General features: G+C 47.1%; 2 protein-coding genes across 5 annotated transcripts in view; one reads left to right on the forward strand and one right to left on the reverse strand.

Moving 5' to 3' along the window:
• Positions 1-3,239, reverse strand: part of 140up (RPII140-upstream gene protein) — a 45,194-nt gene extending 41,955 nt beyond the window's left edge. The window contains exons 1-2 of the mRNA XM_065446426.1: positions 3,190-3,239; positions 1,425-1,860 (exon numbers count right to left, since the gene is read on the reverse strand). Coding sequence (XP_065302498.1) covers positions 1,425-1,567 — 143 coding nt within the window. The 5' untranslated portion in view covers positions 1,568-1,860; positions 3,190-3,239. The remainder of the gene's footprint in view (positions 1-1,424; positions 1,861-3,189) is intronic.
• A 6,417-nt stretch (positions 3,240-9,656) lies between these two features.
• LOC135913795 (RNA-binding protein 5) overlaps positions 9,657-23,093 on the forward strand; it is a 67,515-nt gene continuing 54,078 nt past the window's right edge. For 2 of the 4 annotated variants that reach the window (XM_065446483.1, XM_065446485.1), the window contains exons 1-5: positions 9,658-10,159; positions 10,260-10,392; positions 10,487-10,786; positions 15,433-15,502; positions 22,303-22,376. In XM_065446483.1, coding sequence (XP_065302555.1) covers positions 10,038-10,159; positions 10,260-10,392; positions 10,487-10,786; positions 15,433-15,502; positions 22,303-22,376 — 699 coding nt within the window. In that variant the 5' untranslated portion in view covers positions 9,658-10,037. Of the gene's footprint in view, positions 10,160-10,259; positions 10,393-10,486; positions 10,787-15,432; positions 15,503-22,302; positions 22,377-23,093 lie in introns of all 4 variants that reach the window. The other 2 variants (XM_065446484.1, XM_065446486.1) reach the window with 2 other exon arrangements.

Raw genomic sequence — 23,093 nt, forward strand, 5'->3', positions numbered from 1 at the left:
CAAAATTAATGCTTGCTTCAAAGTAACCTTATGTGCAAAAGTTGTAGTGGCAATACCATCATCATGAGCCTATTTTTATGTCCACTGCAGGACGAAGGCTTGTGCCAGTGATCTCAATTTACCCCTGTGTTGCGCTAGCCAATTCCAACTTTCACCTGCAAATTTCATGGAAGGTGTAATATATTACTTAGTTATATTGCAGAAAGTGTTGTAGGTAAAAAGAAAATGCAATGTCAATCCTGCAAAGCGAGGCTTCTTTGGCCACATCACTTGCACATCTTCCACAGCATTGCCTGCCAAGTGTGAAACGGAGCATATAGTAAGATGAAGGTTTTGCCAAGTTGGTGATGCTTTTTAAATTGCAGTGCACATATACAGTACATTAAAAAAAGGCAGTGGCAATGCTACATTCAAAAACCCGCCGTGGTTGCTTAGTGGCTATGGCGTCGAGCTGCCAAGCCCACGGTCGCGGGATTGAATCTCGGCCACGGCGGCCACATTTAGATGGGACGAAATGGGAAAACACCCATGTACCGAGATTTAGGTACACGATAAAGAACCCCAGGTGGTCCAAATTTACAGATTCCCCCACTATGGCATGCCTCATAACCAGATCTTGTTTTGGCATGCAAAACCCCGTATTTTAATGAATATGTTTTTTTAATTTTCAGAACGCTACCCACCAAGATTGTTTTAGAGAAAGCAAGCAGACTAACACGTAATTGCAATCTTTTCTAGGTAGGCATCACTTTCTTACAGCCCTCGGATTCACAGTTTTCATATTTTGTTGTACAACTCGATACACTACGTTCATTGATGTAAAGCCTACAGGGTACACTTTCAGCATCGGTTTGTTCCGGACCTCAGGCTGATAGTACGAAGCTCTGATCAGCATTACAGGCGGAAATGCACTGTCCAGAACCTCGTTTCGCATGTAGCGGTTATTCAAACGCAGTGCGTGGACGACAGTCGCGCAGCTATGATGGTGAGCATCGAGATTTTTTGCTCCGATTTCATGCTGTCGAATGTATGAAATGACAGCAGGTCTGAAAAGTTAAGTTGTTAGTGCACTTTGAAACTTATTCGGAGTTTCAATAAGTACGAAACCAATCAAGTTAACGCGCGATACACAGCAAAACGAGTTGTGATCACTGATCCATCCATTGTTGAGCTCACTTGGTTCGTGCACACGTAAATGATCATCACCAAGTGTTTAATACCAGTGTCACACGTTCACCTTTGATCGCGATCAAGTCGATCCGGATGGAAATTCTCGACTGCGATTGGCACCGTCGCGCAGCTTGCACATAGGATCCAATCACGACCGAGAAATTCGATCCAGATCGGGCTTGATCGCGATCGAAAGCGCGCGTGTGATAACCGAAGAGGGCACTCGTTTGATATAGGTGTGCGCTCCTCCGCACCTCATATCGAACATCGCCTTCAGACGGTCCATGCCGGTTTCGTTCGCCAGAATTCTGCTCTCTCGAAAATCCTCCGGACGAAACATCTCGCTCCGGAGGCCCTCGGGAGCGCTGCTAATTTTCGCGTCGTCTTGGAATTCCATCGCAGTGACTGCTCAACCACAAAACCCGGGATCGGCGAGCACCCCTTCGGGCAACGTCCACACAGCAGTAATGAAAATCACGGAAGACAGCTGTTCTCGTGCATAAATCCAACAGCGGTGCACGTTAGATCGCTCTTCGGTAGCCGTGAAAAAAGTCGTGCTGAGAAGCGCATGAAGTTACGCATGACCCCGCCGGCACCTCATGGGCACATGGTCATACACACGGTCATACACATGGTGTTGACCATAGAGTTTCATGGTGTTAGCATAGAGAAGTGTTAGCAAGCGGCCGCCTAAATCACGACCTACTGAACTACAGACCTGCACAGATCTCCCTCCTCCAGCACGCCTGGTCTAGTTCGCCCCTTTTGCCGCTAGGGAAAGAACGTACGAGCAGAGTGGCGCTAGTCATAACCTGTTCGCTGTCGTCTGCTTCTGCGATCTGTTCAGCGCTTGTCTTGCCATTTCGGCAGGCACAAAGCGCTTGTTTTGGCGGTAAATGAATAAATTCACAAATATACAAAAGAAGACATATTTGCGAATGCTTTGCGTTTGAATAGTGAAACTAGAAGAGGATGAGCGGTGCAAGAAATGTAAACAATTAACGAGCATAGGTGGCCGCTGCAATGCTAGATCAACGGCATAAATTTCCCTTTCCTAGCCTCCTTAAGAGACTGGAAAAATTGTTTAAAAAGATTCATAGGATAATCTAACTTTCTTTAGTTGATTACAGACAGCCTAATGTCGTAGATGACATTAGGAGTTACTACTGTGTGCCGTAGTGAAAGGAAGATGATCTGGTAAAAGTATAGTAAAAGTATTCACTAGTAAGTCCTCCACCCGATATGTGCAATAGTCTGATCGATTCTGTTTCAAGGGAAGGTGAGCATATCTTGTTTTTAATATCGTTGGATGTCTAGCTTACTAGAAAGCTTGCAAAAAATTAAGCGATCGTGCTGCAGTGCAGGCCTTAAAAATCGTGTCACGGAACTCTTTTCAAACTGTAAAGCTAGCTTTTCCGCGTAGCACGCGGCAGCCTAACGGTGGCGCTGAAGATACGTACTCAGTGCAGCTGTGTGCGTAATTCACTTTTTGAACTCGTGACGCATTCACGGACAACTTTTAAGAGTTAAAATGAGTGGTAATCGTTCTGTCGTCGAACGTTACGGTGGCTTCTAGTTTCTAAAGAGTGCAGACGCGAATTTTACAACGTGTACAATGAAACTGTTGGGTACGTTGCGAACTCTATACACAATGCGATTTATAATAATCTCCTTGAAAAAGGCAGTGGGAGCGGCTATTTGACGCTATTTTAGAGAGCAGCGGACTACACGCTCCGACATTTTTTAGGTTCGGGGAGTCAACTTTTGGAGCCAAGTGACCGATGAAAGCCTTGTGACATCTCTGTCACTGTGTTAGCAAAAATCGTCAACTAGAGAAGCAGATCGTCGCAACACAACAGCTGCCGTACTACTTACAACGCCGCACAACCGCCCACCGCGTAGCAGACGAACAGGTTATAAAAGCGCCACCTACGGCAGTCGGTTGAACGAAAGTGGGCGCAAGCTGCTCCCATAGAAGCCGGATATCTGTGCAGGTCTGGAGTTCCAGTAGGTCGTGGCCTAAATCATAGAGTTTTCATAGGCGTCGCCATATTGTGAACGCAGTGGCGCCGCCTATGAGCAGCGCCATACTGGCTTGGGTGAAAGGTTACGCGGCGTTTGTTTTCGCGGTCGTGCGGTCTGTTTAGTATGACGTGCGTCTTCTACGTGGTAAACGGTTCTGTGAGACGTGCTGAAGTGGTTTAAGGCATCATGGCATAAATTTCTGCTGGCGTTGAGGTGAACGGAACACGCAGCGCGATGTGTGCGCGCATACTTGAGCCTACAATCAGCCTCGGAGATCAGTTGTGTATTTCTGAATGTTCCAATCACCAATGTGACCATATTTCTAAACTGCGGTTTACGAGCCATGAAACATACGCGACGATTGTAACAGCGCCGGTACCGTTCTGCTACAATAGGAGCTGTGATGTTATACTATGACATGCGTTCAAACTGTTCGCTGCAGGTTACATTGCGTGACTACTTGGTTCCATGGATGAGGTTTCCGCCCCTGAATAAATAGTTTTGGCAAGTAATAGCAGCATACCTTACAGTCTGAATTAAGCTTCTCCAGCAAAGGGACTGCTTACGAATTGCGCGAGCGTCCTAAGCAGTGGTAGGTGCTGGATTACATATATCTTTGTTCTATATACCGCATGGTCCAAGCACACGGCATCAGCGGTTACATATTTATAAACGTTGTGCGGAGTGAGTATGCGAGGTCCTATCGCGGCGTTAGCCAGTTTTCTCTTGCTTCTTCGAGAAAGAGGATGAAAACCGAATTTTTTTTTTCCGGTTGTATTCGTTGCGTTCTCTACGACGCACTCACACGCATTACGGAAATGTTGGCATCGCATTCTTTTTATGCGATCCCTCTCATATGTTTTGGCTGTATGCAGGCCAAAAAGACAATGTCGAAGCGCACAGCTTACATATGTATCGTGCTGGTTCATCAACCGCAGTGATCGCTGTGTTGAGCAACGCCGTCGGCCTCGTGCAGGAAGGCTAGCGTAGACATGTGGTAATTTGAAGCCCACTAGACTTTAAGTACGCGAGAACGATGCCGGTGCATCACAAATTTTTGATAGCGCCTGCCGCTTAGATGTTTCGTGGTTGCCTTAGGTTGGCCGTGCACGAGCATGCGCTCTTATGCTTTAGGTTTTGCTCCCTACGCCAAGCGATCAGATAGTGAGCAGATTTACCATTTCATGCTGCTAATACAGAGACACCGGTTTTCTTTGTTGAATTAAAACCGATATAAGCAAAATATAGTGTGGTCGTACATCCGGCAGCCCCTCGTCACCTCGGTGCAGGGTTCACCATTTCCACAGTTTGCTTATGGTGTGGATTGGCCGCATAGACCGCAGGGACGCCCCCCGGGTCAGACATGGAACGTGCAATAGGGCCGTTCCCCATGGGTGAAGCTGACCCGATTGTTCGGACGCAGCCACAGCACCATGCAACCTCTCCACACGCGGTGCCATAGTGCCAGTGCAGCGAGGACACAAAGCAACCGCAAGCGATTTCGGACGGCCCCTCTGGCCCTCATAGGGTCGCCCTCCACCACTCAAGCAAAGATGTTCATCAGTTCTGCTTACCATGGCACATCCCTTGCACCGGGATTGCAGGGGGGGTAGACGACCCACGCGTAATTTGCTGGGCGCCATAACGTCATCGGTTCCGCTTTTATTGCCCCCCCTGCTGCTGCAGCCCTCCGACTCCAGGCTCGCAGCACGAGCTCCCCCTCTTAGCCGTGCGGGCATCCTAAGCCACCCGCACGTTGCCCGTGACGCACCACGTGGAGGTGGGGAGAGCTCATGTCCAGAGGCCGCGACTCCACCCGAGCTGGATTACACGGACGCGTCCGCATCGTTCAGGCACCTCTGGATCATGAATGTTGTCGGAGACCGACTTACGAGAAATTCCGACTTCCGCGCTGTGGCCCCCAGTAAGCTGCATGACAGGGGCGCACAACCTACCCCCAGCCTTAACAGCACGGTTTATGAACTCTCACTCAAGGACGCAGATCCATGCCAAGGCCTCCTTGTAGCTGGATTACAAGGGCGTGCCAAAACCCCCAGCCATTTTGACATGGTAAAAGTTCACCTGGGATTTACCCGGTGAACACGGTGGTAAGCCATCCTTGTATGTAAGCCGGTGTACTCGAATTCATCCGACTTCATTCGTGTGTGCGTTGATCAACACCTTGCCCCCAGGCAATGGGTTACAGAGGCTCGCCACAAACCTCCGGCAGGGACCACCCAAGGAATAGTACAACGCCACACTGCGTCACAAGAAGTATTGGCCCGCCATAAAGTATCCCCCCGACCTTACACGGTTCGGTCAGGGCCGGGCGCCCTTCCCAGGACCTTTGCTCATACTGGGTGCGGCTCGGCATGTCGACCTACCGAGCCATATTCCAGGGCCGGGTCGCTAGCCAGAGCTATACGTCCTGTCCCCATTTACGTTGGGTCATCGTCGGACCGAAGTCCTATATACCTTCGAGCGTGACGGCCCACCCTACTACTGTCACCTCGATGGTCGTGTTGTGGGCAACCCACGTACTCGAGTAGGCGGGGGCGATAACTCCCCGAATGCCCCCCGTGAAAGGCACCTCTGCCGGGACAGCACATACACACATCGCGACTGATAATGTGCGTACACCGCGGCTGATAAAGCGCGTCACATTTTTGCGCCCCCAAGAGACATTTCCGCCTACTGTATATTTACCGATACACCGGAATGCTTCCCTGACGACCTTATATGAACGGACATGGCGTAAAGTTTACAAAGGACCATCTAAAGCATCTCGACATCGTTCCGCAGCACGCGACTGCAATACAGTAAAAGCTCGTTAATTCGAATCGCAAGGGGAAGCCGCTTCAGTTCGAATTAACGAAAGTTCGAACTAACGAAAGTGAAGGAGGGCAACAGTACACTGCGATTTGGAAGCAGTAGGGCATGTCAGAAAGTGATGGCGTGTGCCGCGGGCACACGCCATCTTCAAGTCGAAGCTCTGGATCCGACTGTGCCACACCACCGATGTCCACCGAAACGAATGTTAGCCGAGGCTTAACACCATCCCAATGAATCGCGACGGCCGATACCTCCTAAGCTGAAAACAGAGGTGCACAACCGATGAAGACTGCCGAGACAAAGACGCTGAACATGTGAAGGTGGCGACGGCCCTGATTCGTTGGTTCTTGATTGCAAGCGCAGCTGCGACGTACTTGATTCGCTGTGTTTTGGAGCTTTCCGTGCCATCTCCGCACAACATTAGCAGCTGTACAAGATTTGCAAAGCCTCCGAGATTCGCAACGGGCAAGAAGTCTCCGAGGTTACGTAGAACGGAGAGGCGGCAGCCGCCGCTGCCTTCTGGCTGACCCCGCGACGGTTAGATTTTTGTCCGATTTTGCCTTCTCTCACCGTTCTCTCCGTTTCGGAGGCAATGCAGCCTTGTGTGTAGGCAGTAGGCGCGTTTCTCTGGCCGTGTGCCAGGCGAGCGTAGTTCGAATTATCCGTGAGGAAACCTTCTCGCGTTCGAATTAACGGACTTTTTTATACATAGACTTCTATGGAGCTTGGCCGGACCAAATCGTACAGTTCGAATTATACATAAATTCGAATTATTGAAGTTCGAATTAACGAGCTTTCACTGTACTTTCAAGCAGCGCCGCGCCGGATTGCCCAAGCCAAAGAGGAGGAGAGGCTCTCCGCGCGCCCTTTCCTCCTCGCCCGATGAAACGGTCTATTGGCGGCGAGGAGTTGCGGAGTCGCCATCTATCGGAAGCGCCTCGCTGGCGTAGTATGAGGGATCACGTGGCGCGCTCCTCATAGGTTTTGCTGTCAGCGCTCACTGAAAACACCACGCGCGAGCTCTCCCGGACATTTCTGTAAGTACTTTCGAAACGAGAGAAGTTTCTTACTGTCTAAATAATAATCATGGACAAACTGAAAGCACACAATCGTTTACAGACGCTATCTCTTTACCGAATACGTACAGTCAACGCCACTGCGCGCGGTCGCCGCGATGGAGTCTGCCGAACCGGCTTCTTGCGTGTAAGGTAGGTAAACACTGAGAGCAAACTATGTGAAATATGTTCTTATAGTGTTTGTATACCTAAATGGAGCGTAATAGAACGAAGCCTCAATGCAGCGATCGCGCAGATTCGCAGCGACCGACTGCGCGTCTGCATGCTTGTCCGCGCACCGTTTCGCTTTCTCCGCGCGCACGTTTTCGCACCGTGCAATGAGCTTTAGGTCGCAGAATATGAGCATTTGACAGTATACAAGCAACCATTGTTGCGTGGGCGCTATCAGAGCTGTTCAAAAATAATTTCATTGTAGAGACTTCGACGCCTACGGGTACTGTGATGTGCCGTCGCGACGATTCAATCTTTTTTTCTTCTAAATTCTTTGACCTTTCAATACTATTTCTCGAGTTGCGTCGCACTGCATGTTTATCGGTGCACTCAGCGTGCAATTTCCCTCTGCTCCTTTTTTTTTTTTGTAATCCAGTGCATTAATTCATAGCACAAACAGGACCATATGCCATGCTTTTTTTTATGTGCTTCTTACCGCTGCCTTTCCACTCCATTGAACTTGCCAGTATCTATAGCATCGACAAGCTCATACACCAAACCGTCATGACATTAGTCGGGCAGCGGGCTCGAGCGATCGTCTGAGTGCGCGTTTTCAGAACATCGCAGACCGGGCGCCGTAGCAGAAATTGTCCTCGCGTCTGTGCTTGCTGCATACCCGAGCTGTAGCCGATGACTGTTTGCCGATTTTATGTTTCGCTAGCCAAGCTTCACGCAGCTTCTTGTCCTGCGGCTACGCGTGAATAAGTCTGACACCGGCCTCCGTTACGTGCGTCCGGCCCTGCGGCACCGAGCAGTAGCCTACCATGTTGCGCGCCTTCAAAGGCACCCACTACCTATCGTAGTGCTTACAAGCGTTGTAAAGGAGACACTCGAAGCGGGAAAATTTCGCCACTAAATGGGGACCGCAGCGTTCGAAGGAATTTAAACTCGTTTTCAGCTCCCTTCGGCGCGCCCGAAGCAGCCGACGCGGCCTCCACGTGATCCCTCCTATCACGTCACGCCGACGGTGGCGCCAGCTTTTCCAGTGGTAGAGCTCGAGGCCAATACTGCCTAAATAGAACGAGATGTGGAGGACATAGGGTGGAGGAGGCATTGGCTGTGGCATGCTATTATTTTCACGTCTCATTTCTTCTAGTTCATTTTAGAAATTTTATAGAAAACCGTAGACATAAATATTGCCATTCGTTTTGCTGCAATACCTGCAAAGTTAAGCTTTTGTAAGTGAAGTAATAAAATTTACGGACTAGTGTTCTGGCTGTGACGCTGCTCGGAGCGACAGCTCTGAAACTCGCTCCGAGCAGAACCGAAACCACGGTCATCATCATCGTCAGCCTACTTTATGCCCACTGCAGGACGAAGGCCTCTCCTTGCATTGGCATCACCCTTGTCCTGCACCCGCGAATTTCGTAATTTCATCGCTCCACCTAGTCTTCTCACTGCGTTTCCCTTCTCTTGGTACTCATTCTGTAACCCTAATGGTCCAACGGTTATCAAAGCTGCGCATTACATGACCTGCCCAGCTCCATTGTTTTCTCTTGATGTCCATTATATCGGACATCGTTTGCTCTCTGATCCAAACCGCTCTCTTTCTGTCTATTATTAAAGTTATGCCTAGCATTCTTCGTTCCATCGCTCTGTGCGCGGACGTTAATTTGGTCTCAAGCTTCTTTGCCAATCTCCAAGTCTCTGCCCACCGGTAAAATGCACTGATTGTATACTTTCCATTTCAATGATAACGGTAAGGCTCCCAGTCAGGAGCTCACGATGTCTGCCGTATGCGATCCAACCCATTTTTATTCTTCTGTGAATTTCCTTCTCATGGTCAGGGTTCCCTGTGAATAGTTGACCTAGGTAAACGTACTGCTCCAAAGACTGCAGAGGCTGACTTGCGGGTCATGACTTGCGATCCCGGAGGCACAGGCCGTGGGTCCTGTGCCTCCGGGATTGCAGCAGACGTCGCTAAAAGCTCGGAGGCTGGGCTACATAGAGTTTTTCACTACATTTATAGTGAGAAACTCTATGCAGGGCTACGTGATTTAGGTTTGCAGCGGCCACCGCATGCTAGCGCTCGCAGCCAACCCAGGTTCATAGATGCCTAGGTTAATACGGGTGGGGAAGAGTAAAAGGGAAAGGAGCAGGAGCCAGCTTGTCGGCTCGCCCGGCAGGCATCTAGTAAAGCAGGCATTGGCCCGGGACGTGTGCTTCATAGAGTTTCCTGCTTGCTAGCACCGTTACTAGATTAATCTAGTAACGTTGCTTGCTACCACAAATCCCATAATTATAATCCCATCATTATAAGGCAGCGGCGCCACCCTACGGCTACGGTCTAGAGCTTTAAGCGCGAGTGGCTGTTGTTGGCTCGTGCGCTTCTGCGGCTTCCATTCGTTGGCTTTTCACCGTATTCGCCATTTTGGTCAATGCTGTGGCGTTTACTGTTCGCGGCAAACGCCAAAACGTCGCCCAGGCGAGCTAAAGGTGTTGCGCCTGCGCTTCATCACCGGCGCTAAACTATTAAAGCGAGTCCGTGCAAGAAGGAATTGATCCGGCAGCTTTCTCATCAAGGTGAGCCTTGCTTTCGGGGATTCCGCAATCCACAGGAACCGAAGCGGCGGTGGCATAGGAGACGTTTACTAGGCACGCTGATCGTCGAAGTGGTCGATGCTGGGTTCTGTACGTTGCGGGATCCATTATGAGCGTCTCAACCCTGGCCCGTAATCTTCAGTGCTTTAAGGAGGAGCTCAGCAGCAGCCCGTTGCCGCAGCGATGAGCATTGAGTACCTGCGCGAGTACGGAGACATGGAGCCCGGCGACTACGACGGCACCGCGATGCCCGGCCCTCCGCCGCCACCACCGCCCCGGGACGAGCGACAAAGGGACCGCGACAGGTGCAAGCTTTTCAAAAAAATAATTTGCATGAACATACACGCTGTAGTAAGTCTCTCGCACCAAACAATCACACTGCCCTATGTTCCCGCTGCTTTGCAGGGACCGACGGGGCGAGCGAAGCAGAGGCCGAGACCGCGACTACAGGGGCAGCGACCGCGGCGGTCGCGACCGGGACCGGGACCGCGACCGGATTTTGGACCGGGACTACTACGACCGCCGGGACTACGATGCGGTACGTACCGCCTTCGGCTTTGCAGTTCTGCGCCGATCGGGTGCACCCCGCGTCTCACCCGTCCGGTCCCCACGACGCCCCTGAATCCCCACAGTCGCCGGCCAGCCGCGACATGGCAGCGCGCGATGTGGACTACCGCGACCTGGACGAGCCGGACCGGTACCGGCGGAGAGAATACGACGACGTGGACCGCGAGCGGCCCCGGCGCCGCGAACGTGACCGGGACCGGGACCGGCTGTACCGGGAACACTCGTGGGACCGCGACCGCGGTCGGGACAGAGACCGCGACAGGGACCGCGACCGGGACCGCGATCGAGTCCTGGACCGCCGCGACGAGATACCGAACAGCACCATCATGGTTCGGGGCATGCCGGTGGAGACGACGGACGCGGAGGTAAAGGCTTCATTTGTGTGAAGTGATTTTTAAAGAGAAATGGAAGAGATAATTGCAGTGCCGTGAAACTTGCATGTTGGACTGAGCTGTGGATTCTGGCAACCGGGATCAGGAATGGCGTAGGCGATATCGCTGGTGCGCGTATGTTTATCTGAAAGGCCTATAACCAAACTGCTTTAGCTGACAGAACTCTCATTGTGTAGCGTCATGCCAAATTATCAATGTAGAAGCAGGCATTTCTTTGAGATGTAGGTATCATAATGACTAATGGTCATTGGCTCTTAATTGTTGCTATACAAAGTATGCAACATACTATGTGCACTAAAGAACTACAACAGTTAAGAGCATAGCCCTCTGCTAAATTGATCTAGCTAATACGAACACAGGAGGATAATTATACATCTCTTCAATGCTTTATCACTCTTTGTAGCTGCACTCGTGCGGCCATTAAAAGCCACCGTAGCCATGTGCAAGTTCATTATGACTTGACAAAGTAGCCGTTCGTGTTGTACGAAAACCTTCTGTAGCATGTTGCATAGGTGCAGAGACACCAGGGGTGTTTGCAAAACTGTGAGTATTATTTTTTCTTGAAAAGCCGTGCAGTATGCAGAAAGGTGCGCAAGTTACCAACCCCCGTCTGCTGCTAATGTCACGGTGTGTTGCAAATTTCGTTTGCGCAGCACGAGCAACAGCAACGCATCAGTTGGAGTTGGAGTTGGGATGCTTCTATACAGAATTCAGCAGGATCGTGAATTGAGTAAAATTGCAAAACCATTGCCTGATAGTTTCAAAGAGTAAAATATTTAAACTGCGGTCAGTGACAAGTCAAGAATGCAGCGAAGTGATCTGTGCAGGGTGTCCGTGCTCTAGAGAAAGTTTCCCAAACATTGTCCCGTGTTCTTATTTTTAACAGTTTTGCTTATTCTTCTCTGCTCTCATTTTATTTCAGATTTCTCAGTGAGTTGGCATTTTTTTTTTTGTCCACGTTCACTCTAGCACTTGGCATCCTTTCTTGTCTCATTTGTTCAGAAGAAAATGGAGGCCCACCGGCATATAATCGTATTACAAATGTTTGCGATATACAACTGGTGCAGGTTCACCTTCTTAGTGGAGGAACCAGCTGCTGCAGAGATGGGGGTTTGGTTTTGTTACCTGCCGGCAATTTGGCCTGACTAGCAAGGCAGACAATCAGGCCAGCTGTCTTCTTATTGAAAGATTCGGACCATAAAAATGTAATCTTGTTGAGTAATTTGAGTGAACAAAAAAAATACTTTTTTGGAGTCTATTGAAATAAAGATTCATACAGACAGCGAGGCACATGTTTACGACGAATGCGTCATTGTAGACTGGAGGCGCCCTAGCAGTTGGGCAAAATAATTTTTTTATTTTTTATTTTATTGTACCCTCAAGACCGAAGTATTACAGAGGGGAGTGGGTAAAAAAAACATACACAAGTGAATGAACAAAGCAGCAATAAACAACAAATGTGATTAGTTAATTGCATCCGGGAGTAATGATGTCTGATAAGGCCGAACGAAACTTTGAGTTGTCCTTGATTGCGACAACTGCGCCGGGAAGGTGGTTCCATTCCTGAGAGGTCCTAGGAATGAATGATTCGTTACAGGTTCTGGTGCGGCACTGAATGATTCGAACCTTGTGGCTATGGTCGATGCGAGAGGAAATGTAGGTAGGAGGTGATATTAGATTATCGCGTAGGTATGAATTGTGGAAATATAGTTTATGAAATAAAGCAAGGCGAAAGCACTTCATGTGCCATGCATACAAATCGCCAGGATCAGGATGTAGATGATAATATATTGAGGCACATGTTTACGACGAATGTGTCATTGTAGACTGGAGGCGCCCTAGCAGTTGGGCAAAATCATTTTGCAATCACGTGCCATGCATACAAATCGCCAGGATCAGGATGTAGATGATAATATATTATGCAACTTCATGCAAAAAATACCAGGCGGATGGTACAGCACTATCAGCCAGCCCTGCTTCTGATCCTTCAACATCGAAGTCTGCTGCAGGACAAACATGCATATCGAAGAGTGATTAGGATAGGGATTATCCTGATGTTCCTTCCAAAAAGCCTTTTCGTCATTAGCTGGGCGTACAGAAATGTTTCGGTTATTAACAGCGCAAAATAGACAAGGATGAAGGAAAAGAAGAACACGACACTGGCGCTGCATTCTTCCTGCTGCGCCTTTCCTTAGTCCTTGTCTGTTTTGTGCTGTTAATTTCCGAAACATGAATCCCCGCCAACTTGCCCAAGTTTCTCATCTAGTACAGTGCAGAGTAGTGTTTGCACATTTCAGCCTAGAAGGTGGGCCAGAGACTCCCGAGTTAGTTTCTCCTCATGCATTGCCAGGGAAGAAGTCTCCCGATTTTACAACTGCTTCTAAATTTTAATATGGCTGGATTCGTTATAAATGACTAACATACACATATAGTGACATGGCATTATTCAACATTCAAGCTTGATTATGGAGGTCACAAAAATGACTACTTGTGAAGTAAAAAAAAAATAATAAAATAATGCCACTGGTGCCTTTTTACCCACTCTCTGCATCAGGGTCTGGCTGGATAGCATATTTATTTTATTTATTTCTGAATCTACATTTCATATTTATTCATTTATTTTTAACGTCTTTATTTTATTCACTCATTTTTATTATTTTTTTATTTAACTGTTGTTATCGTTAGTCGTACAGGAAGGGGTGCATGCTCTTATTAAACTTTTATTTATTATATTACCCCTTGTTGATGATTATCAGTATAAATTGAAACGCGAGCCATTCCAAAACCACTCAAATACTATGTTCTGCTTTGCAGGTTCACCTGCATTTGCAACAGGGACCCAATTCAGACTCCAAGAAATCATATGCTTCAGACTACTCCGGGCCTAGAAACTTTGACAGAGCAATTACACCTCGCACTTCCGTTATGCATAACAGGCGTTTGGATCAGTTATTTCTTGTCCATGTTTCAATTTATGCTAGTGGTATACTCCAAAGCAATCTTGGCAGAACCTGCTGAGCAGAGCTAGTAATTGTAGTTTTATTAACAGCCTTTAACTCGCACTTTAGAACACGATGCGAGCACTTGGTAGTTAGCGGATGTGATTCCACAATACGGCCTCCAAGATTACGTCAGGCCACCCACTCTCAGGCGCTAATGAGGGGGAATTCGCTGCTGCATTCTGAATGCGTCACTGTCTACAGTGCGTCCTGTGCTGGGTGTTGTCGCTATCTCGTGATTGACCCTGTGCTTGCTCAGTGGGCACCACAGGTAATTAGGGCATGTATTTTCTCAGTAAATGTGGGGTCTGTTGCATCGTTTGCTTCACAATATGAGATGTTGGCCTTTGTGATGCTATCATACTCCATTTTGTACATGGCAGGCAACACTACTGTAAAGGCTGGAGGAACTGCTTGCATCTGCGACCTGAAAATAGCATGTTGCATGTAAAAGAGAGAGGAATGTGTCACGTGATTCGATGAAACAGTCTCATACTTACACGTCGCAAAATATGACATGTCTATTACTTCGGAGGTCTCGCAGATACGAAACCATTTACCACCAAGTGGGTGCAGTGACACGTTTCTGCGACCAGCAGTCATACCGCACCACTCATTCTTGCAATCAAAACATTGTAGGTCGTATACTGGAAGCACAAAGCTGCGCAAGTAATAACTAACTTGGGATGGTCCACAAGTTGTTGTTATACAGTAGAACCTTGCTGACATGTTTTTCAAGGGACCGTGGAGAAAGACTAACAGCCGGGAAAACGTTAGTTAGGAAGGCCCTAAATTGCCCTAGCAACATCAGAAACATCCCTGCATGCAGGTATAATTCAGAGGCACGCACGATGTTCCGTGGCAGTGGCCCGTTTCCACTTTTAATACGCTTCACCTCATAAAACGTCTGTACTGTGGCTAAGTACATAGACTTTAGGGAGCCTGCAAAACCTACAATCGCGCTGTGGTGCGCATATTGCAGCTGACGATCGCATACTTCCACCAGTTCATATTTTTGAATTTGCACCTGCACTGCTAAATTTACTTGACTGCCACATTTAAACAAAACACATGATGCGAGAACATTACAGAATGGCCAAGTATCAAATGGGAACGCAATACATAGCCAATAGGCTTTAGGTCAGGACCGCGAAAACTCAATGTAGCAGCCGGGAAAGTGCAACACCGAGGAACATAGCAATGCAGTTCCAATGTATATGTAGTAGTTATTCCGTAGAACGCATTGCACATAACGAACAATTACATTGTGAAATGTGTGGAGTAAGATTTCTAAGCCTGTACTACCTGCATACCTTCCACAGCTTTGTCCGCTATGTATGATATGGAGTACATGGTAGTTTCAAGCCTTATAATCTGTAGAATAGGGCTGGGCTTTCTTTTTTGCTTGCTTTGTTAACACTTCTGCCGTGAATACAAAATTATCTTTTTGTGTTCCCAATAGACTGTTTCTTTTAACTTTGACTTTTAACTTTGCCATTTAACATTGACAGTGCCTAGAGTGGAGAGCTGCTCTTGCTCTACGGCCAAGGGGCAGCCACGCTCTTTGGCCAAAGCAAGTTGGCAGACGACTTTTGTTAATCCGTCCTTTTGTGCCTGCAGCTTCGCAATGAAGTGGTTCGCTATGGCCTTGAGCCTAAGGACATCAGGCTTATGAAGCGCAAGGATACAGGTGGGCATCCTTTGTTATTCTTTCTTTCTTTGCGTGTGTTGCAAAACCTTTTGTGACCATTAATTTCCCTGTAATTGAGTGCTACCGTTTTGTTTTAGAATGTTTCCATGCAGTTGCACTTTTGTTGTTTGTATTGTCAACTCACTTTCTGAAATGACCAGTTGTAGTACCTGCTCATAGTATTATGGACTTTTATGGCTTGGACAAAGCTAAAAATAATTTATTAGTCAAGCAGGGGTGCATTTGTTATGCGCACCCAGCAATTACAGTTCTACCTGCTGTGACGCATTTCTTGTAATCATGCGTTCCCATCCATCGTGCCTCCTGTAAACAGAGCTTAGCTTTACAGGAAACCATGAATCGTATGCATGTTTATAGTTCGGAGATTATGCTTGAACAAGTATTGACTAATGTCTTCAGATTCAGTCTGTGAAGTACCTATTGAGGTACGTAGATATAAGAAAAGTACCTTCCTTATGCAAAGGTAACAAGGTTACTTATAAGGACCTTCACATCTTGTATACAAAGTCAAGAATCAATCCTTGTGCAAACGTAATCTCTAATGTGTTTAATTGGGAATATGTCTGTTTTGTGCCATTACTGCGAAGAGAGCGCAAAGTGTGTTTGGTCTCGCTGCTCATTGAAAGCGCATATTTGCCCTACAGAATGAATGCCAACATCTAACTGATCTTTCTGTAGCCTTAAAGGGACACTAAAGGAAAATATTAAGTTGAGCTAGATTTAAAGGTTAGGCTTCTGTAATGATGATTTTGTCATTCGTACCGACAACTGAGCTCTTGTGAGAAAATGATGAAAAATAGAAAATCGGGAGTGGCGCCCCCTGTTGTGGAGTATGGTGCCTCTCTCATAGGACATCAGTGTCCTGGGTGGCTAACACTGCAGACAAGCCAGAAGATGGAGACGAGGTGTCAGAGCAGACGAGAGCACCTGCACTGCACGTAGCAAGAGAGGGAGTCAGGCGGGAGGCAAAGTGTTTGTCTAGAGCAAGCGGAGGAGGGTGGTTAGAGAAACACTGCCTGTGTGAGTTGAAGGAGCAGTGACTGATTCATAGAAAGCGGCAGAGGAGAAGGTGACCTGGAGATTACGTTATGTCCTCGGTTATGGCGTAGGTGATTCGAATTGAGGAGTGGTGGCGAGACTTTCGGTGGCAGTTTTCTACACAACAGTGTCATGTATTGGCATTCAGAAGACAGTGATACACTTCTAGTCAGACAAGCTATCAATCTAACTGAGCTTAATATTTTCCTTTAGTGCTTCATTAAAATGACAGAATTGTTATATGCAAAAGCATGAACACAGTTCGTAGATGCATTGCTAATCCTCTTGCAAGCTCGTCGAAGATGTTGACTAATTTCCTGAGGTTTCTGTTTGATTTGTGCTTTGCGAGTGTGCGTTCCCCTCATGTATTGTTACTGAGTCTCACTTCTGGTAGGTCTTGTAATAGATGGGCGACAACTGCAAAGGGGGTTACATAGATTAGACATTTGTTTTGTGTTCCTGTACTAGTTGTTCCGCAAATTGTCATACAGCATAAACCGCTTATAATGTAAGTAGATGAAGTCGCTAATTTCTGCACTGTAAGCGCTATAACCAAAACATTTATTTCAAAGACCATGTAAGTGCAAAACATGTTGACTAAGCAGCCGCGTCTGTCCAGTAATCAAAGCCTGTGACTGAGATGTACCCTCACTTCCGTTGACTAGGTATTTCATCTCGCACGGCTGCCCTACAAGCGGCATGCACCTAATACATAGGCATGCTTATAATACTATGGGAAGATAAAGGCGAGTTAAAGAGAGCATTATATCCGGTCCTGCAGTACAAGCGGTTACATTATAAGTGCTCTGTGCTGTACACTGTTTACAGTTGTGTCATCCTGACTTGAGGTATTGTAGGTTGCTTTTGGAAAGGGTAAATGAAATAGCAATTGCTCTAACTTCATTGTAAACCTTTGAGGTGCCATCATAAGACACATTAGGTTTTACAACACAGCTTTAGTCATGTTTTCAACTAGGGGTGTGCAAATATTTGAACTAAATGCTAATTGGACAAAGAAATTAATGTAGCCTTTAAATACCTGGTATTTAAAAAAGTAAGTAGTGCCGCCTAATATACTCATCCTACCAATGTGGGCTTCGGAGATTTGCATGTGACCGTAACACAAATTGCAGACGTAGCACCATTGTGCGCTGTAGTGGCAGCATTGGGGCCACATACAAAACACTAACGGGGAGTTTCTGTAACAATATTTGTGAAAGTAAACCTTTAGCAGGATCGCTCTACTCAAAGTATTAGCGTGAAAAGCAAACCGGCAGAAGCTCAGAATCGGTGAAGTGTGTGAAGCAGGAGCCTTGTCCTAGACTGGCATAGAGTAGGGATTCCTTCCGCTCAGTTCTGTGCTACTCTTATTGTCCACTGTTCCCTGACAAAGCTCAAGGTATGGCAATGGCATGTAATCATTGCACAATCCCAGCCCAGTGTGATGAGAACCCAAATAGCATTGGAAACGGCTCCAATGTAGTCCCAATGCAGCACCAGCATTATCTGATGTTGGATCGTTACCACTTTGTATTGTGCATGCAGTTGGCTCTACTTTCTGAGCCACTAAGGAACCGGCTTACCGATGGGGCTCACACTGCTAAGGCTTTGGCCCGACATATTGCGCGGTGCCAGCCGCCTATTTAAGCCAAGGCCTCCAAGATAATGTGTGCTTCCGATCTCGGAGGCTGTAGGAGAATGAACATCACGGCCAAGTAAGGAGAGTAAGGCAGAAGCAACTTTTGGAAGCTCCACAAGCAGGGCCGCAAGCATGTGCTGTTTGCAGAGCAATAGTTACTGTGCAAATGCTTGTGTGTGACACGATCCTCTACACTTTAAGCCACACTATTTTAGCTTTGTCAGTTTGGTTAGTATTCTGTGCTAACGTTCTTTTAGCTGGTCTTTGAAATGTAATAAAGGGACAAGGCTGGTCGTAACAACTCTCTGAATTGCTTAGCCATCATCTTCTTTATTTCTTCCAAGTTGCTCAACAACTGCTATGCTATTATCACAAATCTTATGCGGTGTCCACCTTGATCAAATTATTACGTACAATAGAACCTTGTTGATACAATCCCGTTACATACAATTTCCCAGCACCAACGTTCACGATTGGGAACACAGAAAATGAACCAATTGAATTATCTTGCCAATTCATATGTTCCCGGAAAACACTATCTTTCGGCACCAACGCTCAGTAAATTGCCAAACTTCGACATTACCATATATGTTTTCCGCCTGCTACTTGTAGATTGCATGTAAACAAGAAAATGTGTGAGGCACGCACAAACAGCAGCCACCTGCCGTGACAGCTTCATTGAAATACTCGCCCACCCATCTCGCATGAAAATGCTGGTGCGCACTCGGTTTCTTCTTTCGGTGCCAGCAAATCTCCTCCCTGGTCATTGCACGCTTCATCTGCTATTGCTATAGCTGCGAGCCTCATTGCGATAAGCATCTTCACCTATATGTTTTACAGCGGGTGGGACGTAGTGCCATTGGAAGCGTACCGCATGCTTATAGTAGGCGATAACCCAAGCGCCCCACCGTTCCCTGCTGCAGGTGACGCAATGTGAACATTGCGTTTCGCTCTGGCGACATCCGGTGTCACCCACCAGCTCAACTTCGTCTCTGTTTCTCGTTGCCGTCTTAGAACGCTACACAGTTGACATTTTGCCTTACGTAGATGTCAACTACACTTGAGTCTATCAATTTTTTTTTAGTTACTTGGGATCACACATTTTCCCGATTAGCAAGTTTTTTTCTAACTATTTTTTCCTAAATGTATGAACGAGGTTCTGCTGTATATAGCGGATCTGTTTTCGGCTGTTCTGTACACTTGACATAAAACAGTTACACGACCTGTAGTCTGCTGCTGAAATCTTACCGTGTAGGTGTAGGTATTCAATTGCATTACAGAAAAACAAGATGTGTTGGTCGCCTTTCTTTTTTTTCTTTTCAATTGTTTCCATTATTTAATGCCTTCTTTCTACTGTTACATATGCACACCCGTGTGCTTAGATTTAGGTGCACGTTAAAGAACCCCAGGTGGTCAAAATTTCCGGAGTCCTCCACTACAGCGTGCCTCATAATCAGAAAGTGGTTTTGGCACGTAAAACCCCAAATATTATTATTATAGTTACATATGCATATGCTCAGCAATGCAGATAAATTTGCAGGTTTGTGTTTACAAAATGTGTGTTTTCTATGCAATCTGTAAAAGGCTGTTCATTCTCAAACGTTTTCCTGTATTTGCGCTGAATTTAGCCCTCTGTGTTTGTTTGTTTCTTTGGGATAAGCTTTGGGTTATAAAACTCATCGTAATACTGAATCATAAGCGCTGTTGAACTTGAGTTGAAGTTTCACTATTTGCACACTCCTAGTGGTGACCCATTCACTACCAATGCTGGCCTGAACTAGCTTTTAATATTTTTGTGGCCATATCTGGGTGGATAACTTGTTTTTAACCCTACGAAACAAATATTTTACTTCACCTTATTGACTCCCTCCTGTGTACTCATAGGAAAGATAGTTATGCGATAAGCTTCTTATGGTATCAACTACGTTGAGTCATAGAACACTTTTGTATGCGTATATCGGTGCACTGTACAGTCTACTGTTAAGGGGAATATTTAATGACTAATAAAGCCAATTGAGGCCTTTCTTTACTTCAGTCAGAAAGAAGCTGCTGATATGATCCATTGATTGTACATTTACGCATTGCATATCAGTTGTGGGCCTTTTGTGTCATGTCTCAGGGATAATCGAAGACAACATATGAAGTGCACATTTGCTCTTTTTAACGGTGTACTGTACTGTACAGTAAAGAACCACAGGTCATACAGGTTGACCTGCAGCCCTTCATCGCGGCATCCCTGATAGCACATCTGTAGCATTGGAGCGAGAAATTGCGTCAATGCTTACTGCTGTAGCTAAGATGAAAATGTCCAGGTTCAATTTGCAGTAGGTGTGTAATGCATGTCGCATTCTTTTTGCATTTGGGTGTTATGTAGGAGACTTGCTTGTCATGTAGCGGTGATTGCTACGTTTTTCAGTTAGTAATAGAGATAAAAATATGATGAGGCACAAGCACACATTGGAGCACAGATAAAATGCAATCCGTTGGAAGTCATAGAGACCACTACTCATTCTTGCTTAGTGTCTAAAAAAAAAAAGAATTGATCATTGTTTTGGCAGTCGTGCTGAAAAGTTGGAGAGGGGAAATGGCTACATGGTCCACGAGTACTTGATGGAACTTGCACGCCAACAAGAAACTTAAGAGGCTGAGGATGCCAGAGTTAGCAGTGGGAAAAAGATTATAGGCATAATGCTAGGAGTCTGGATGATGGTAGAATGGCTTGGAGAAAAAATGGGGCAGCTGATGTTCTTGTTGTGATTAAAGGTGATTGGCGATTGCCTGCAGTGGACATATACATAGGCTGATGATCCAACGCCTTTTATTATAGTGACAGACAGGCACAGTTGTGTGCACCAATTGGGACTCCCTGTTATGAAATGCGAGTTTAGGCGCTTATGCAAGGCTGTCCCATTATTGGGAGTGCATGCCATGTGAAGTTGTGGATGGGTCAAAATCGATTCTCCCTTGAACGCTAAAAGTGGTGAGCAGGACATGTTTGTTTGATGCCACGTAGTGCCGTGTTATGTTTATGTGAACAAATCTCTTGCAGTTCTGGTGGAACATTTTCTGTGTACAGGAGCGCCTACTTATTTCTGAAAAGCAGAACACTCTGCCTGCCATGTCCGAGTCTTGGTATTTGTGAGACGCACTGAAATTGTCAATGTACGGCACTGCGTGCCTTGTGGCCCTGCAGAATGAAAAGTTACACGACACTACCCATTGTGAGAAAACCCTTGTTAAACAAGCAAGGTCCATTCCATTCGATTCGCCCTGCACTTTGTGAGCTGGTTTGCTGTAGTTTCAATGAAGGTTCTGTGCTGGTACAGAGCAGGCCTGTCACTCACTGTAGGGCACAGGATGAAACAGTCTGCGACGTGCAGACACTGGCATGTTGCACTAGTAAAACAGCAATATGCAGCAGCTGCCAAACTACAGATTAGGCTTAACACAACCAAAGCTGACACCATGGTGATACACACGGCACCTAATGTGTGTCGCTCTTGTGTGCTTTTGTCAGGTGCGCTGAGCCTAAGGTATTGTAGTTCAGCAGCTGTTTCATCACGTGTATGTGTGTCCGTGTTGTTCTTGCGTCATGATGTTTGGTGTGTCATGCTTGAGCTCTGTAGAGAGAGATGTAGCAGTAAGCCCAACGTGCAGCCTTAGTCAACTCCCGAACTAGCTCAGGAAGTGCAGGCAAATTGAATGGACCTGCGACAAAAAGCGACGGACAAGCCAGACAGAGAAGCTGTGCATCCCAGAGCCGTCGCATCTCGCACAGCTCGGGTTAAACTCTCTCTTGGGCCAAGCCTTGCCAGCAATCCCGCCAGCAGCTGGGCTGGTGACAGTGAGGCGATTGCTCTAGCTTCTCGTGTGGAACGAGGAAGGACAACAACAGACGTTCGCATCGTACCACCAGAGGGGAGGGCCGAGCACCCCGTCGGAAGCACGCACTTTGTCGTTGTTGTGGTGTTCGCCCTGCAGTGGTGTGGTGGTGTGGTGCTTCTCTCTCACTCACTCACTCTGTTGTTTTACTTTTTTGATGGCCAAGTGGCAAAAGTACTAATGGTGCGCTCCCTTGGCTTCTGTGACCACCCCTTTGTAGGTGCCTCCAGGGGGTTTGCATTTGTGGAGTTTCGCTATCTCTCCGAAGCGGTTCGGTGGAAGGAACTTACAAAGGTGTCGTCCCCTCGTTGCGCCACTTGCAAGAGTGGCCGCCCTCCGGCCATTTTCTTCGTTCCCACCACCTCCTCCTCCTCGTCAGCCCACTCCGTTCCCGGTTTCTCTGTGTCGGTGCCGGGAACAGGGTCCTCTTTACTGAAAAGCGCGCGTGCTTTGCGGCCTCGGCTGTGCCAGCCGACGTGCTCTTGCCCTGGCCGCGTGTGCTACGCAGATGTCTTGCAGCAGTGCTGTCGGCGCCGCTGTGTTGGGAGAAGCCGTAGAGTTACATACAGACTTACGATGCGCCTTTCGCCAACTTTGTTCAGTGCCTCAAAACACTATGAGTTGTATCAGCCAACCAGAACAAAGAACCAGAAGAATGGCTCCTCTATTGCGTCATATAATATCATCATGGTTTTGGCACGTAAAACCCCACAATTTAATTTTTTTAGCTGAAAGAAATTCGCTCCAGCCTTTGCTGCACTGCACAGAATTGTTGAGACAGAGCGTAAGGGAAAAAGGCTAGCACAGCAAGTGTCCATCTGCACCGTGAATAATGTAAAGCGTAGGCTTTTGGATTGAAATTGGCTTGACCAGTTGCCCATCTTACCAGCGGGATTACTCGAAGCTTGCTGCATTCCTAGATGATACACAAGGCGTGGTTAGGATGAGAGCAGCCTTATTATATATTTTTCCCCTGTCACAGCTGCCGGTTGAATTGAACGTGGAAAAAGT

The sequence above is a fragment of the Dermacentor albipictus genome, chromosome 6 (assembly GCF_038994185.2).
Source record: "Dermacentor albipictus isolate Rhodes 1998 colony chromosome 6, USDA_Dalb.pri_finalv2, whole genome shotgun sequence".
Taxonomy (NCBI): Eukaryota; Metazoa; Arthropoda; class Arachnida; order Ixodida; family Ixodidae; genus Dermacentor; species Dermacentor albipictus.